Source organism: Apteryx rowi, unplaced genomic scaffold, assembly GCF_003343035.1.
Source record: "Apteryx rowi isolate R43461 unplaced genomic scaffold, aptRow1 scaffold_493, whole genome shotgun sequence".
NCBI lineage: Eukaryota > Metazoa > Chordata > Aves > Apterygiformes > Apterygidae > Apteryx > Apteryx rowi.
The window spans coordinates 452,553-470,189 of NW_020450753.1; the positions used below are offsets into that span (position 1 = coordinate 452,553).

The 17,637-nt window shown below is 34.6% G+C and overlaps 1 protein-coding gene across 1 annotated transcript; it reads right to left on the reverse strand.

Annotated features, from left to right (window-relative positions):
• Positions 1 to 89: 89 nt before the first annotated feature.
• On the reverse strand, positions 90 to 17,073 carry LCA5L (LCA5L, lebercilin like). The gene is given in 9 exon segments (XM_026079151.1): positions 90 to 2,249; positions 4,344 to 4,476; positions 4,781 to 4,890; positions 8,721 to 8,820; positions 10,779 to 10,916; positions 11,678 to 12,192; positions 15,463 to 15,576; positions 15,579 to 15,830; positions 16,767 to 17,073. Coding segments are annotated over 8 exon segments (1,887 nt in total). The 5' UTR covers positions 15,706 to 15,830; positions 16,767 to 17,073; the 3' UTR covers positions 90 to 1,599.
• Between the last annotated feature and the right edge of the window lie 564 nt (positions 17,074 to 17,637).

Consider the following 17,637-nt stretch of genomic DNA (forward strand, 5'->3'; position numbering starts at 1 on the left):
TTCAGTTTTTCTAATCCATGTTTTTTTAAAGGTTAATTACAGTTTTCCTAAAGAAACCTATGTTTTTGCCTAAGGAGATACAGTTGGAATCAACAGACCTCATATTTAGATTTTTTTATTACAATTTTTGAAGTATTCAGGATGGATTATTTAACTACAACATTGATATAATTTTGAATTTTAAGATGTGGCTAATGATACTGCCACTTAATTTGTTAAAGAGTTTAACATGGAGAGGTCAAGAAAAGCAGTATTGCTTAAAACCTTCAGAATGTTATTCACTATTTAGCCACCCTTAGCATGGGGTAATCAAATATGTGGTCTGTTGGCTGCTCTAGTCAAACATTTGGGTGAGTAAGGGCAAAGAGGCTTTTGGTCATATAGTCAGTACAGACAGGAGTGTTCAATTATTTATATTTGTTTGCTCTGAACTTGGGGACATCAGTAAATACATTGTGGAAGTATTAATAGTTCATAGAGGGGAAAATACCTGCTCTTCTGATTGCACCAAATTATTCCTCTTTGAAATCTGTCCATTCTACAGCTTAATCACTACTTCAAGGAAAAAAATCTTTAAGATTTTGAAGAGAAATACATTGCAAGTAGGTTCAGATCAAAATATCTTAATAGTCTTTAAATCTTCTAGGGAATACTTTTTTGAAGCTGTTCTTTAACTGTTACCTCTTTAAATTTAATAAAAATAAGCATAGTTTTTCTTAACTCTGCTTTTTAATAAATATTTGATGTTTCATGAATTACTGTGAGGCACAAAACAAGTAATCCTTCTACCCTCGCTAACACAACCTTAAACACAGGATGTTTTAAAGTCTTTTGGAGAACTGGTTATGCCTGAATTCTCCAAAACAATAGTTTGCATTTGCGCATTCATCTTTGGATGTCAGCTGTGGAAGTTACCAGGCAAATTGCTTTGATCAGTTCTAACAGTGGAAAAGAATGAAGCTTCAGAGTTTTATAATGCTAGTGAAAACAATGTAATGCCAAATTATTTTTATTCTGTGTGAATTCTGGAAGCTATTGCAGGAATGAAGAAAATAATTTTATTTAGTGCATTTTGGGTACTAATCAAATAATGAACATTGTGAAATCAGGTATCTCTCCACAAGGAGCTGGCAAATAATCAAAATTCAACTGCAGAGAGGATTCCAAAACTGAAAATTACCCCAAAAGGACTACCTTGGACGCCCCTGGATAACAGCTTAAAATGTCATAACTGTTAAGGTGCTCTTAGTTCATAAGATGCATTATGGTCCTCCCAAAAATGTTCTGTGACAACTGATTTGATGACCTATCATATTTGAAGAATCATTGAAAAAAATTCTCAGTATGTGTAACATTTAATGTGTTTTATGAAGGTAAAAACATTAGTAGGTAAAACATGTTTCAGTAAGTGTTGAAAATGCTCTGTATTTCAAAAGATTAAAGATAAGTTATATTCAAGTTAATATACTTGAATATTGAGTGAGATCATTATTTTTTGTGTTCTTGTGAGGTTGTTCATAATGATTTCATTGGTGTTAGACTGTCCATATCATAAGCTAGCGGTGTTTTGAAGTTTGGCTTGTGTAACCGTGCATCCTTTCACTCCTCTTTCTCTACTTCTCTCATGATATAATTTGAATGGTTGTCTTTTAAAACACAGCGTGGTCCAAAGAGTTCTTTCATAAGACTGTTTTTCCTTTCAGTGAATGTCACATGAGTGCAGCCTTCCACTTCAATGAAACTGTCCTTCTGCCTTGCTTTGGTAACCTTACCAAAAGATGGTTCATATAGTCCAAATGAATTTTTCACTTTTGATTCAGCTGTTTCACTGCAGTCCTGAAGTGCATGTCTATGGTTGCAAAGGCTGCCTGTTCCAGATTTTGTACCTGATGCAGGAAGCCCGTGATGCAAATTTTCAGTGGCTTCTGAGAATATGTATTGTTTTTTCAGTCTAATGGGTGTTTTGTTTCTTTGAATAGGAGCTACACATTTACTGTCTTCCTTCCCACTATTATTTAACTGTTTGTCTGGCTTTTGTTCTTTTTCATATTCTTCCACTGCATCTCCTTCTTGATTGTTCTTTTTTAGAATGTCATTTAGAGGAGTTTGTTCAGTTTTCATCAGTTTTTTCAGCTCCTGTTTAAGCAATTCAGCTTTCCTTTTTTGCTCTTCCCTCTTTTTTTCATCTTGTTTCATGTATTCCAAACGTGTGTGTTCTTCCGTCACTGGTTTGCCTTCCCTTAAAAATTCTAAAATCAAATATTGTGGGTTTTAGGAACTTTTTATATTGTCTAGGAACCTAGACAATCATGAAGCATTAGYGAAAGAAAGTTTTACTTTCTTATTTCTCAGCTAAGTTGTTGTTGATGGCTCTTCAGTCTTGAGGGTTATGACTGTGCTATTTACTAATAAATATAGCTGGATGGGCCAAGATTTAAACATGAGCATTGTGCCATTGAATCTAAGTAGATATCTTTATTTTGATCTTTTCATGATGTTTAGTTTTACTAAGTGAATAAACATGCAAATATTGTTTATAATCAGTAATGAATACCTCACAGTATCTTAAAGACTAAATATAAGGCCAGAAAAGTCATGTGTAAAGTAATAGGCAAATCGCATCAGATCAAAACTCTAATTGTCACCTTTTTGCTTTTAAATGAAACTTAAACATAGCTATGATTTTCTTTCCCTAAATTGACAAATCACTTGATTGTTGCATGGGGCAGAATATATTACAGCTCTCTAACCTATTAGTGAGTTGGTTTTGCTTTTTAAGAAAAAGGTATATGTATACTCAATGCTTACAGTAAATACATTTGTCTACTGCAGGGGAAAAACTAATGGGTTTCTGTGTTTTGAAGAGAATCAGAGTACCTCCAAAATGAGAAAAAATCCAAAATTAAAGGATAAGTATGAAGTCACAATAATGAAAATAACTAAATAAGACTTCATTAAGTAAGTCTGATAGCAGTAACTGGAGAAAGCCTGAAGAGAGTCTGGCAAACAGAACTGAGGAGAGAGTTCCACAAGCAGAATCAGAACACCTGTGTTTCCTGTCAGTTTTAAAAGGGGATTTCAAAGACAAATGGTGACTTCAGTTATCTGGAGGGGTTAAAGGATGGGCTCTGGAAAGGCTGCAGGCTGAGAAGATGGAGTACAAAATAGAGAAGTTAACACATTCCAGATTCCTAGCTCTGTTACTGATCTAACAAGTGACCTTAACGACCTGCTTCACCTCTGTGTCTCCTTTTCTGCCTTTGTCTAAATTGAATGTGTGACCTTTAGGTCACGTAAAGTCTCCTCTCATATGTGAAGTATTTAGCATGATGGCATTTGGATCTTGGTTGAATATGTAACCTTACTGTAATGAAAATAATAATATTTTTAGAAAGACAAAACTCTGCTTAAAGGAATAGATACATTGGCTACTTCTTACTTCTGTTGTACAGAATCTCTTCAAAATATAGCTTTTAATAGACAAGTTTCTTGTATATAACCTTTACAAGAGAACACAGTCAATGGCTAAGGTTTACAGAAAGTATATTTACAGGGCTTACTGTAATGAGGAGATACTTCCAGCCCCTGAAGAACTCCTTTTCCTTTCTCAGCAACAGATTTAAGACCTTCACTTTCTTAGCCAGAAAATTCAACAGCCAGGGGCTTAGCTAAAACACCTGGTCTTGCTGTGGGGTCCCACAACGGTTTTTGTACACTTACTTTGCCCAACAGTTCAATTTGTTGTATGTGTGTTGCTAGGTACATCCCTTCAGAGAGTAAAGCAAAGGTATTGTTGACAGAGCATAATTAAATTCTGCAGCACCTTTAGGGTATAAAAGGTTTGAGGGCATATATGGTTGAGAAGATCAAAGTCTTACAGATAAAGAGAAAAGACAGATCTAGACCAGCTTCTGGGCACGCCTAATCAAACCCAAACCCTAGACAGAAACGTCCAATGATAATTAGTATGATGAAGATTCACAACCAATAATTGAGCCCTATTTGATTAGTGTGGGATTCACAGAGTAACCATTAACTAAAGTGTACTTTTCGATAAAGCACTGAATTTTACCAACATAACTGGAACATATTTTAAAACTGCTTTTAGCAGTACAGCAGTATAAAGATGCCTGATACTGTGGAGCTTGTCTGCTGGCAGTGCAGCAGCACCACCAGCAGCTGGATTTCAGTGATTCTTAATATATTATTTTGTTGTTGAACTAGTTACTGTCTGTCAGATGCCAGTTAATGGCCCTCAGACCCATATAAATTATCAATATCAGCAGTTCATTCAACTTTTCACAAGATCAAATGAGTTTCTGAGAAAAAATGTTAAAATATACCTCTACATGTCCTATTAAAAGTTTCCAGCTTTGGGATTTTCTTGGTTGGTTGCCTTTTTATTTTACATTGGGCATCTCTGTGTGCTTCGTTGGCTTTAACTTTTTGATTTTTATCTTCTGAACACTTTTCCTCCTTAATTGACAATTAAAGATAAAAGTAAAGGAAAAATATTTGTTTAGTAACTTTTAAAAGTACATAATCAGTGGAATACTAGTAAAAAGATTACTCATTTCTATTACTATTATGTTCTTATTTTGTATGGCAACTTTTGTCCTACATACTTTCTGTAATATTTACAATAATTATATTCAAAAAAATGCAAATCATAGAAAGCTAAGATGACAAATCGGGCTATTAGGTATAGTATTGAAACTTACAGAATAACATACAACTTAGTTGAGAGTTTAACAAGAGATTGAATCTAGATCTTTCATACCTTTGATAGGTGAGCAGAACTTTTTTCTGTTTCCTTGTTTTGGTATTGTGACAGCAGTAGTGATCTAAAACTCTGTTTGTCTACTTGTACTGATTTGTTTAAACTAAGACCTGTTGAAAAAAGACAATCATTACAGTACCTACACTGCATAGAGTAGTTTCTGGAACTATATTGTTGGTAGAAACAAAAGATATCTAAACTAATAAACTAATACTAGCCTTTGGTCTAGGATTTAAGCCTATCTTTTTGCTGCATGTCATAATGCACTTTAATAAAGAAATTCTGTCTGGCTGATAAATGCTGAAACTGRAACATAAGCATAGTAAGATTCCATCTTCAGGTTGTGTTAGTTAATGCCTTAGGTTATGACACTTAAACTTAGGTTTAAGTATATATCAGTGAATGATAGTCCTATAATGCACCCCACATTCTAAATAATGTATCATTGTCTTTAACGCAGGAGTATCTCAGCTAATAAAGAAAATCAGGGAAATAACTAACAAACAAAACATTGCTGAGTTTGAGACAGATGTGTTGTGACTGTCCTGTCCAAAGACACATTAAAACTTGATTGTCTAAGCATTTTTGGACTTTTTATTAATAAAGGGTGTGAATTCAGCTACCTGCAGTTCTGAGCATTTTCATCAGTAAATCCTGAATGTCTTAGTCAGATCTACAAAGAAGTCCAGTGCAGATATAACATGTGAAGTCAGACAAAGGCATCTATACCCTACAGCCCATATTTGCTTAATTTGCATGGTAACATTTTAATCCAGACTTGCCCTAGAGAGGTCTGGTATGGGGCCTCAGCTTTCAGGTTCCTAAATTCTGATCCTGCAAAGGATAATAAGTATGCTTGCTTTTATGCCTTCTGACTTGATTAGGAAGCTTGCTCAAAGTTAAGCATTTATGTAAGGCTTTGCAGAACCCGACTCTTCAGAAGAAACATTTAACACTATTTGAAATATTTAGGCTATTTGAAAGATTCCAAGTGAGTGGCTGAATGGGACTTTAAAAGAAATGCCTGCATGGAGATGGAAGGGGGAGCAGAAGAATAGTACATTGTTCTTTTATCCTGTTAGCTACCGTATTTATGTCAAAATTATTTTAAGAAAGTTGCTAACACAGAAGCAAAAATGTGATCTTACCTACATCAAGCTTCAAACTTGTTCCCAATTTTGTTCTCTGAAATCAGAGGAAGACTATCCACTAAACGATGATCTTCAAGTGTTTGCTGCTTGGTAGTAATAAGGATGTTGATAACTAGATTTGGAATGGCGCTGATGATGTGGAGGAAATTAGTCGTCTTTTTGAACCAGTTAACAAGTTGCTTCAGATGCCTTTTCAACAGAAATCTGTTGAGCATTCCTTAGATTCAGAACTAGGGGGAGCTGTACCTTTAGATGAGCCAGTGTGGTCTAACCTTCCCACAACAGAGCAAGCTTTCCTCCAATGGAGAGTTTATGAAATTCATTTCTTGGACTTGCTCAAGAAATTCATTTTATTTATATACGTATGTTTCACATACACTAAGCCTACCTTCAGCTGTTTATCATCGGGGTGATAAAAAATGCAACACCACAATTCTTTTTTTCTTTCCTGCTGGGTAAAAATGTTTGCAAATGCAGAACGGAAAATAGCTACTTTTTAAGGAAAGTAGCTCTTTCTGTTATAGGAAAATTCAAGTCAGTAGGTGAAAGGGGGGGAAAAAAAATCCAGTTCTAGATTTCTAAATCATCTGTTTCCATAAACTGGCAGAGAATGAAACCTTTATTGGCCAACAATACCAAAAGATCAGAGAACTTTGCCAGGAACCTTTTCACATTACAGAATATATCAAGTCTCTCTCCAGCTGAGCTCCTTTATCTTGCTTAAAGAAAAGATAAACTTAAATAATAATCAGTGATTTAAATACTGTAATTTAAATAGCAATATTGTACAAATCCACACCTGACTAAAATTTAAAAAAAACACAGCTGGTGATATGAAGTAACTAACAGTGCTTTGTAAAAAAAAGTCTGACTCTGAATGAGGTGTAGGAATTTTTTAAATCTTGCAACTTTAATTATTACCTTTTCTCCTGTAAATGCAGACCAATGGATTTGCAAAGGCAATGTATTAAGAAAGAAGTAAACAACTGACTACAGGAAGACTTTGTACTGATATGATATCACTAAGAATTCTGTGGGCAGGTACAATATTTTCAGAAGTTATGTTTGCCAGTAAGTGCTCTTCTGTTCCATATGAAGAAAGTGCCAATTTCTCCTTCAGTTCAGAAGCAGGAATATTTGACCAGTATTTTAAAGAGGAGCTTAACTCAGGAAAGTGAATATTCAGATCATCATCCAAAATTAAGGGATATAACTTTTTTTTTCTTTTTTTGGACTGTCGACAGAATGGCTGTGTTCCAATGTAGGAGGCAAAATGTTACTTTTGGGTTGGTAAAGTACTTGAAATTTATTTATCAGTTTCTGTATAAAACACCTTTATTAGTAAAATCTAGATATAACATCTGAGGCATATGACAATCTATTAGAAGTTTATAAATGCTTCAAGAAAATTATATTCTTCTACATTTTGTCCCTGATGAGCATAGTGAGCATATGGACAGCATAACAGCTGTTGTGTTGTATGATTTGTAATTGTTTTTAGCTGTTGTTCTCTCAGTCTCAAGGGGTGGGATTCACTTGTCTGAACACAGGCGCCTAATGCTATTTGAGATGCTGTACAGTATTCAAGGTATCCACATAAGGCTGGCCAATATAACACAGGACCTTTGGGACACCAGTGTCCTTCTGCAACAACAACTACTGAGCCAGGCAGAATATGCTAGGACATCTCAAAGGGCACTGGATGCCTATAATTAGGCAACTGAATCCCACACAAGATATTTACTCTTGGAGTGGTTGATAGACAAGATTACATGTGATAAACATTTTTCCCTGATACCTGTCTGAGCATCCATGTGAAAGAAATACTCTCTACTAAAGAGCTCTTTCTTCCTGTTGATAGAATTAACTTTCTATTATTCTGTTCTGTTACTCTATTCTGTTATTCTATTCTATTATTCTACTACATTATTCTAAATAACATAAATTCCATTGATAGAAATAATTGAGAAGATGTGCAATAATTATTATAATCTCTGGTTGCCCATTTGAAGTTACTTGCCCTATGTAACCAAATGACTACAAAGGATAAGTACTCTCTTCTCTCAGACAAGCTGACAGTAGGATCATCAGACTGGCCTTAAAACTTTAAAACTATCTGAAAACACCTCCTCTCCTTTTCCCTCAACAAAATAAAAGTTGCAGAAGCTTCAGTAATGGACACTTAAGCATTTCTGCTATTTATAAGTTAGAGGGTCTAACAATTTTAAAGATGGGAAAACAGCTTTTAAAGACCCAACCAAATTCATTATTTTTGTTCATATAAAAAAGCTGTACTAAAACTGATAACTTGCTACAGTAGGGTTGTTTGGGAGGTGCTTTGATTTAGTAAGTCCTATTGTGGGAATTCCCCTCCTAGGACAGCCACTTCTGCTGGCCAAGTCAAGGGGAACAAGCTGGACAAAAATTAGTCTACAAAAGTTACGTGGACTGATAACTTTGCCCTGTCAAAATCAAATCAGCAAACAGCTCTTGATGCAAATAGATACTTAAAATAGCAACACTACTTCAGTGTCATTATTATACTAAAACCATATGTATACTAAATGCTATTCATGCTGAAAGTTGAGTTAAATATTGAAAACTGGCTAGGTATTTGTATTTGTAAAATAAATGAGCAAAGAAACAAGCACTTGTCTTTAAAATGTATGTGCCAGAATATTTCTAGCCCATATAAAAGTGCCATTTTAGCTTTTATTTTGGAATACGTATCACAGTTATAAAACAATGCAAGTTTCACATAACTAAGCAACAAAAGAAAATGAACATACATGTACTTTTTTCATGAGGTACTGAATCACCTTTGTCCTTTGGAATTTTAAGCATCCGATTTGCATATATATTTCTTATACACAGTTCTCGTTCCTTTTCCTAGGAATAAATAAACAATATTAAACTTCTAATATGCATTAAGAATTACTTTCTACCAACTTAATTTTCCCACGCTGGGAGACAACCATTAGCAATTTTGCTTTGTGTTAGGCCATGTGGTGACTTTGCCATTTACATCAATGGGCATCAATCATCATCTTTCATGGGTCAGCTCAGAATCTCCCTCTTTTAAGGCTAAGAGCACACCTGAACACCTGCAAGATCTTTTTCATGGCATGGTGTTCAGAAGAGGAAGCCTTCTCTTAACGATTTTTTCATTTGTTGTTCTTTATTGTTTTGTTCAGAGTATTTTTGGCTTCACTTCCATGGTTTGTTTTACTAAGCGACTGTTCGCTACATACACTGTTCTGGTTTACAACCTACTACTTGGTAGGTGACAAATTTCAGGGGCACACTTTACAAATCCATTTTGCAAGCCTTCTGTTTCCATACTGAAATGCATCTTAAACACAGAAGAAGGATTTCAATTACACTATCACTGTATCGATTCTTCTTAGTGTGGAAAATAGGACCTGCATTTAAATTAGAGATACAGGTTGATTTCAATGGGGTTCTGAATACCTTGAAGGGGCTGAATAGCTGGGTGCCCCAAAATATGTATGTATAAGAATAAACTCTGTCCTGGCATAGAAATAGGGTTAGTAAGTATGTCTGCTCTTGTTTGCGGTAAAAAATTGAACGTTTTGTGAATCTAAAGATAACATTAAGAGAATGGGACACACAGAAAAACTGTGGAAAACATATGAAATAATGGAAATATCTCAGACAAGTGTTAAGGTGAGAACTATACTTTAATAATTCTCATTTCAAAACAGTTTTACATTAGTGTTCCTGGGACTTTAATTATTCCCCTTTCCCAGATCTGCTCATGTAGGAGGTCAAACTGTGCGGCTGGGATTAGTACTGCAAGTGCTGTTTAAGAGTCTCTGACACAGGGCCTGGGCGGACTGCTGTACCTTTTTCCTTGCCCAGCAGCTCACAGGGATTTTGCAGCTGGGCAATCCTTGTTTGCAGTGATGCTGCCAAAGATCAGGAGGAAAGCTTCTGCCCCAGACAGGGAGCTAAGAGGGATAAACAGTGCCTCCCTATAGAAATGCAAATCTCCATGCATCCTCAGGAGTTGCCCATTCTACCCTTGACAATGACTGGAAAGACTCCCCACAATAACATCCTCACTTGATCCCACTAAGAAGCAGAAGTTCCATAGAGGGATCAACAGATGGATCAGTCACTTCATACTGAAATAAAAAAAGTGTATTTTAACTGTGTTACAAATACAGTTTAGATTTTTAAAAAATGCAAGAATTTTCATGTTTTCTGGAATGTGTACTGTTTTTCTTATTAATTACTTGTATGATATAACGGCTGAGCCAGTTTTGCTTTTTATTCCTATTTGGTGTCACTTCTGGCTTTTCATTTAGTAGTATAATGCTATGTTTGGTTTACAAATATTACAGTAAAAAATGAACTTGAAAAAATATTTATGTCTAAAAACCATGCTGGGATTAAAAAAAAACAACTATTGAAACATTTACCTAAGTTTTTTTTAATTAAAGTTTAGTTTTGCAGACTGTAATATTTGGCTCATTTTGATTTGAACATGTTCTTGAAAGGGAGCTCATAAAAAGTTAACAGATGAATATATTGACCTATATATATCAAAATGGTAACAAGTTGGTGGGGATTACTTGTTCAAATTGCTATGGAGTAATCTCCATTTTGATTAGTTATTGAACAACATTAGCTTTTGACAAATAGACCCTACAATAATTTCATCATTTTACTTTCTGACTTTTTTGTAGACTACAAACTCAGCTAGGAACCAAATGTTCCAATACTAAATAATATAAATGAGGGAAAAGGAATAGATACAGTTAAATACATGAAATACTTGAACTGTCTTGTAAGAACAGAAACCTATTTAAAATCTTGAATACCTTAATTTTTTGGTGAAGAGAATTAATTTCCATTTGCAAGTGTTTTGTAATTATTCCAGCTTCAACAGCTTTTTTATTCTCATCTGCCAACTGACGGCTAAAGGTGCTATTGTTCAACTTCAGCTGCTTTTCAAGGACCTTAAAAAAATTACATACTTTAAAATGTGGATGTACTCAGTATGACTATTCAAGAATTTCAGTTCTTATCAGATTTAAAAAATAAGCATGCTAAACAATAAAAAGATTCTAATAATTATATTCCTCTGAAATGTATGACATTATAATGAAGTATTCCAAAGTTTACTCTAAAAATGAACAAAAACTAGTTTCAAACCTAATTTTACTAAACAAAAAATAAAGTATATTTAGCATTTAAACAAGAAAAATAAGTGTACATTACATTTCTGATGGATTAATGAATACAATCTTGGAGAAATTTTAAGACATCATTTCTATTCATACAGAGATCTATTAACTGTGGCGGCATAAGGAGGCTTAGCATGAATGAATACTAGGTACGTTAGCAAGTACTTTATCATTAGAACCCAGAAAATATTATACCGTGCACTGAATTTATAGTTACTAAAATTATAAGTTGGGCATCCAATCTTGCAAGCTTTTTACAGCTTCTCACTGGGACCTCTTTAAATAGAAAGTTTTCAAAAGAGAGTCTAAATCCAGCTGTTTGTATTTCCTTTTTTTTTYCATCTAAGAACAGGTATATGCGCTTCTGACCTAGCTGTTCAGATGTTCTGGACAGCAGTGGATTGAAAAGAATGTTCAGTGTTACAGGGTTGAATCAGAAGCATTAATTTGACAAGAAACAGCTAAAAACTTTCCACTATTCTTGCACAGAAGCTCTCTTATTGTTTTCAAATACAATGGTATGCACATATTACCTGTATTCTCTTATTACTGACTTCCATTTTTTCTGTAAGGACTGATAATCTGTGATTAAGTTCATCTCTCTCTGCAAGAACCTTGTCTTCTGAAAGTTTATGCAATGCCTGCAAAGCATCTTTATTTTTTAGCAGCTCTGCTTCAACTTTTCTGAGCTTCCTGGATGTATTTCGTTCTTCCTCCTGAGACATCCTCAGGAGTTTCCTTAAAGTTCTTACCTCAGTATAATGTCTTGCCAAAAGATCAGGCAAGTTATTTTCTGAATTTTCATATATACCTATTGCTTTCAAGTGCCGACACTGAAGCTCTTTCAAAATCTGGTTTTCTAAGTTTGATGCTTCTAGCTTGTGCTGTAAATCAAATAGTTCATTTTTCAGCTCTCTAATTTTCTGAAGTTTTGCTGATGATATTCGCTGAGCCACTCCATTTTTTCTCTGGGTAATCATATTATTCTGCAGGCTTAAAAATGAAGTATTCTTATGTTGCATCTTCTTAGCTGGCAATTTCTTCCCTCCTGCATTCAGACCAAAGCAAAACGATACCATGTCATCTGAGACAGCAAAATCACTATGTATTTTTATTGTTCATATAAGCTCAAACACTGCTCATCCAAGCTACTTAAATGTGCTGTATTTGACAAAATGCCAACAATCTATACTAAGACTCCAATATTCAAATATTTCACAGATAAATTCATACAGATTTTGTATCTCTGTGTGTATATACATACATGTGGCTGCCCTGGGCCATAATTAACTAGGTCTTTAGGAGGTCAAGATTCCCTGCTTTCATTCTCTCATTCTCTCATTCTTCATTTTCATTCTAAACAACCATCATGCTCATACTCCATGAGCAAGGGTAGCTAAGTACGTGCTGTCTTCTGAGGCAAATAGCAGTAACACTCTGTGAATAATTTAGTAAAGCAGGCTTATTTAAAACAATTAGTCCAATATCAAGTGAAACAAATTTTCTCTCTGTAAATCATTCAGGTCACTAATACATCTGTGAATTGGGGATTGATGAAGCAAATTATTCCATCTGGAAAGATTCCCACAGGCTTCAGCAAAGAAGGACGTGGATCTTAAATAGGGAAATTCAYTGGAAGAAAAAAACCAGTAATCTATAGACCTATAAGAACTCAAAAAACAAAGTGATCACAATAGTACATGCTTAAATTTCTCTGCAGCTTGGAATTCTTATCAGCTTTCTAGAACTTCCAAGTCATCTTTGAATTGAACTAAGTTTTTTACCTTTTTATATCTGCTTATGACTACAGAATAGTTGCACAATTGTCTACACTGTTTTTATACAGTAATTAAAAAAAAAAAATCTTTAAGGCCCAGCATACTAAGTGCATTACTCTCATTTCCCTTTCCTGAAATTTAATTAGAATTTGAAAATAGTCAAGACTGTTTATCTGAGCATTTTCCCCCTTTCCAGGCAAATAATTTCACAATAGCTCTCAAGGCATTTCAGGCAGCATTTTGCTAGAAGATTATTATGATTATTTATACATCACATAGCATTTTAATAATAAACCAGGCAAGGTTCTAAACAGGAAAAAAAAACAAAGATAAGAGGCAGATCTTTTTAAGCACTTCTGTTGAATTCAATGGGTAATCTGCATATGAACTACTGACAAAAGCAGGCCCTAACTAGGAAACACAATTGCAGAAGAGAAGCAACATCAAATCAGTGGCAAGAAAAGGAAAAGTAGGAGACTGCTGAAGGCAGCATAAAGCCATGGCCTCACTGCTTCCACTACCGATGCTAGGATGCTGGAAAGCTATGGAAAGATGAGTGGGGCAGTGGCTTCTGCAAAGCAAATGGCTCCCCTCTGCAGCAGTACCTTTTCCTACCTTTTCCCTTTCCTGCTGGTGTCAGCTGGACCAGCCTTCCTATTCTCCACAGCTTTCTGTCCAGGTCTTCTCCTCCCCTTGCCAGGACAGGGCTTGGTGTTCCTGCCTTGGCCCTGGCACTGATACCTTATTTTTGAGGCAGCAAATGTCAAAGCTGCTTACTTGACAAAGCTGTGAAGCCTTAAGCCATAGGACTGCATGGAATAAGGCCCAAAGAAAAGGGGATGATGAGGAAATTGCGATGGTGGTCAGGCAGAATAAAGTAGACATGATAATGGAAAGAAGTTTGGAAACCATGCAGGGGAACACTCACCCCATCTATCCTTTGTTCTTATTCCCTAAATATCTGATATATTCTGCTGTTTCAGGATACAAACCTGATGGTCTTTGTTCTGACAACCATACTGACAGAAGACAAAGTGTGGGCAAGTAGATAGCACTTAATTCATACAAAGCTGTAAGGGGAGAATAAGGTTATCAAATTCAGGGTGATAGCAAAGGAAAGGACAGAAAGAACCTGAGATCAGGAATGATGATGAGGAGAAACTGATTTGGGCAGAGTAGTTAATTTTTTTTAGCTATGCTTTAAATGAATTAAGGAGAAATATTGTAGAGATTCAGGTAAACAGAGAAGAAATTATAGCCATTAATCAAGGTCAGAGATAATCAAGTCCTTCCAGAGTGAAGAAAATTAACAGGTGCTGTGAAAAAAAAACTGATCAGATGTAAAAAAAATGAAGCAAATATCCTGCCTGCATATTCTCTGTAATACAAATTGTAGAATTCATTTCCACTTCAGAAAGACTACAATATGAACATGAATCTGGTCATGCAAATATTTGCAAAATGAGAACAATGGTTATATTACTAATTTATTTTTTGCCACAACAGAACAACAGGATGTGAATTAAATGGAAAAACACCTTCCTGCAAAAGCTGACAAAATATTGTAAAATCTAGTACCACATCATACAGGATGAAAATTCTGGTTGTAAGTTTGTTCCTGGGAGACTGATCATGTCAAGTTGCCCTGAACAACCAAAACCAACCATTTAGAGTACCCAACAAAGCTAGTAGCTAATAATGATGTTTTCTGCTAAACAGATAAAAATATTTGGTTACTCTTTCTGGTCCTGTGGTTTCACGCCAGGATAACTTCTTGACACTGGCATAAAACTTACGTAATAGAACAGAGAATCAGTGTTTACTTTCTCTTTTTTTGGTAGATTTGTGTCTTTTAGATTTTGCAGATCTAGGTGAAATTGTGAAGCTTAGGAGGAAATGAGTCACTGGTTTTATAGTCATTTTTTGACTTGGGATGGTGGGATTTAAGAAAGTATATGTCTAGATATGAAAAAAATGCATAAATTAAAGGATTCTTCACTGCTAGCATTTACATAAAGGGAATATATTTGTCCTATATGGCCACTCCATTGAAGCATAAATTTAACTTTATATATTATAGCATGACTAAGCTGGCCAAAATATATGGCTTTTTTGTCAAAACTGACACTTTTGTGCAAACATATCATTTTTGAGTAACTTTTCCTTCGGAAAGGCTTCTCAGACTCATCATGCAATGCATGGTCAAAACCAGAAAACTTACAGTATATGTGGGAGTGCTATTTTCAAGTCCCCAGATTCAATAATGAGGAATAAGGATTGCAAAGGTGTTTGTGCATCACAGGTGAATATCCTGCCTCCTGAATCACTGAGTACTGTGGGATAACTCATAGGGAATCTCTACCTCTCTTCTCTCCACTCTCCTTTTTTTGAAATATGAATTATTGTTCATTTTTTCTGCACTAAAAAACTGTTTCCCAAACCTTTCTAATCACCGAAAGAAAAAGCCAAAGAAAGCCAACAGCTGTATTTCTCAGGAGAGTCTCACTTTACTACAACCAGAAAACAAATTACCTTTTTACCTTTTGGGGGGACGATATGCTGCCCTTTTTTCTTTTTTTTCTTCTTCTGCGATTTCTTCTCTTCAGTTCCTGATAGTTTTAAATTATTGCTCCTTCTAGCTGTTTCTGAGCAGTCACTGACGAAGTCCTCAGAATAGTTAGCATGAGAATTTTCACTTTCATTTTCTCTACCGTATTGCCTACAATCATTACTTTTGCCACAGATGCTGCTTTTAATACTTTTATTTGACTTTGGAGAATCATTAGCGTCCCTGCTTTTTGTGCCACTTCCTGACTTATTATCTTCTTGCACTAAAATATGGAGGAAACAATGATCTGAATTCATCATTATGTTGCTCGTAGAAGACTTAAAAATTGACATCCATAACCTACCAGGAATCAGAATGTTAGTGAGTTGATCACATAAAAAACTTAACATAAGCAATACTGAACAGTACTAAACTATACTAAACAATACTAAAAATTACGAAGTTACCCTTCAAAAAGTACAGTCATTACTCTTTAATCCACTGAAAATAATTATGTGGTCTATAATAAGTGGGTAAGTCTGTTTCCAGAAAGAATTGCAATATGAAATATCTTTTATCTCAGAATTTACTATAATACTGGCATATATTTTCTAAAGATTTACAAGATGCTACTATTTCAATGCAAATAGATACCATAGTTTGTAATGTATATATTTTGCCCATGATTAACATAACAGGGGAGAGGTGCAACTGTATTTTTGCTTAATAGTTAAAAAATGCTTTGCAATATTAAAAAATACTTACAAATGTTTGACAAGTCCCTAGATGCTGTCTGGAAATTGACTTAACTGATAATTAGAATTGTGTTCTTATATAATTTTAACAGTCTATTTATGTAACAAAAAAATCAATTTAGCCATATTTTTCAATATTTAGATCACAAATTAGACCAGAAACTTAAGCTGTACATTAAAATAAAACAATCTTAACTGTTACATTAACATTATAGGCAGAGTATATTCCAGCAACTAAAGCTGCACAACATAACATCTATTTTAGAGATTAAAATAAAAGTTTTCTTAATCTTTTGGGATGTTATTTTATTTATTTTCAAATCAGAATCATTTGTGAAAACAAGCCCACTAAATAAAAAAAACAGTGTAATAAAAGTGTCTCTGCACACTTTCGGAAGAAACATTAGGGAAAATTTCAGTGGTTTTCTTAATGATATCAATTTCTTCACAGCCTAGCTATACTTAATATATGTTTCCTTTGAAAATGACATAAGATACTTATCTACATCTTCAGGCACCCACATAACTCTGAAAACATCACCTGTAATGTATTGTTGTTGTCAGAGATGTGGTTTGGTGATGATCTTTGTTTGATCAGCTTCCAAGCAACATTGCTGCTTTCCTTGGAAATGTCTTCTCTTGGTGGTCTAATTATCAAACAAAATGAACAATCCTAATTGTTAAACTTTTAAAAAAAGAACATATATTTATAACAAAATGCTTAAGTATTTTCTATTCTTTTTTGTTTGGGGGCGGAATAGCAAGTATGCAAAAGGAATACGAGGGGGGTCAAAATGATTCTTGAATTCAGGTATAATTTAAAAAGTAGCTTAAGCTAAAAAAGAAAATTTTTTAGAATATTTAATTATTTTGATAACATTTTTGCCCTGTGATAGCATTTAATTTTAAATTAACTTAAGTTTATTAAAGGGGAAAGAATCACTAACTCCCAAAGAAAATGACGAAGTGCAATTTAGGTTTGCACAAAACGTTTCAAGTCAAATCAAAATAATTTCCTTCCTCTTCATTCCCTCATATGAACAACTGTCCTTAGTGGAAAAGTAAGAAGTGCCCGGGTCCTAGTAAATTTGAGCCAGTGCAGGAATCCATAAGAGATGGGAACTCATGTTTCAAAATGAGAATAAGGCAACAGCCAGCCTGGTACATAGACTTCTATTTCTGTTTAAATGTGATCTGGCACTCATCATTTTCTGGCCAAATTGTGTTTAAATCAAATTATAGCTTAAATTAAACTTAAAACGACTGCTTTCATTCATTTCAATGAGAAGTGTGCGCTGAGCCTCACTATTTAGCTTSAAAAGCAGAGGGTGAGAAAAAAATGTAATGGAAAAGGACAAGAAGAGACAGCAAACCAGAAGAAGAGAAAGAAAGACAAGAAACAGGAAAATGAG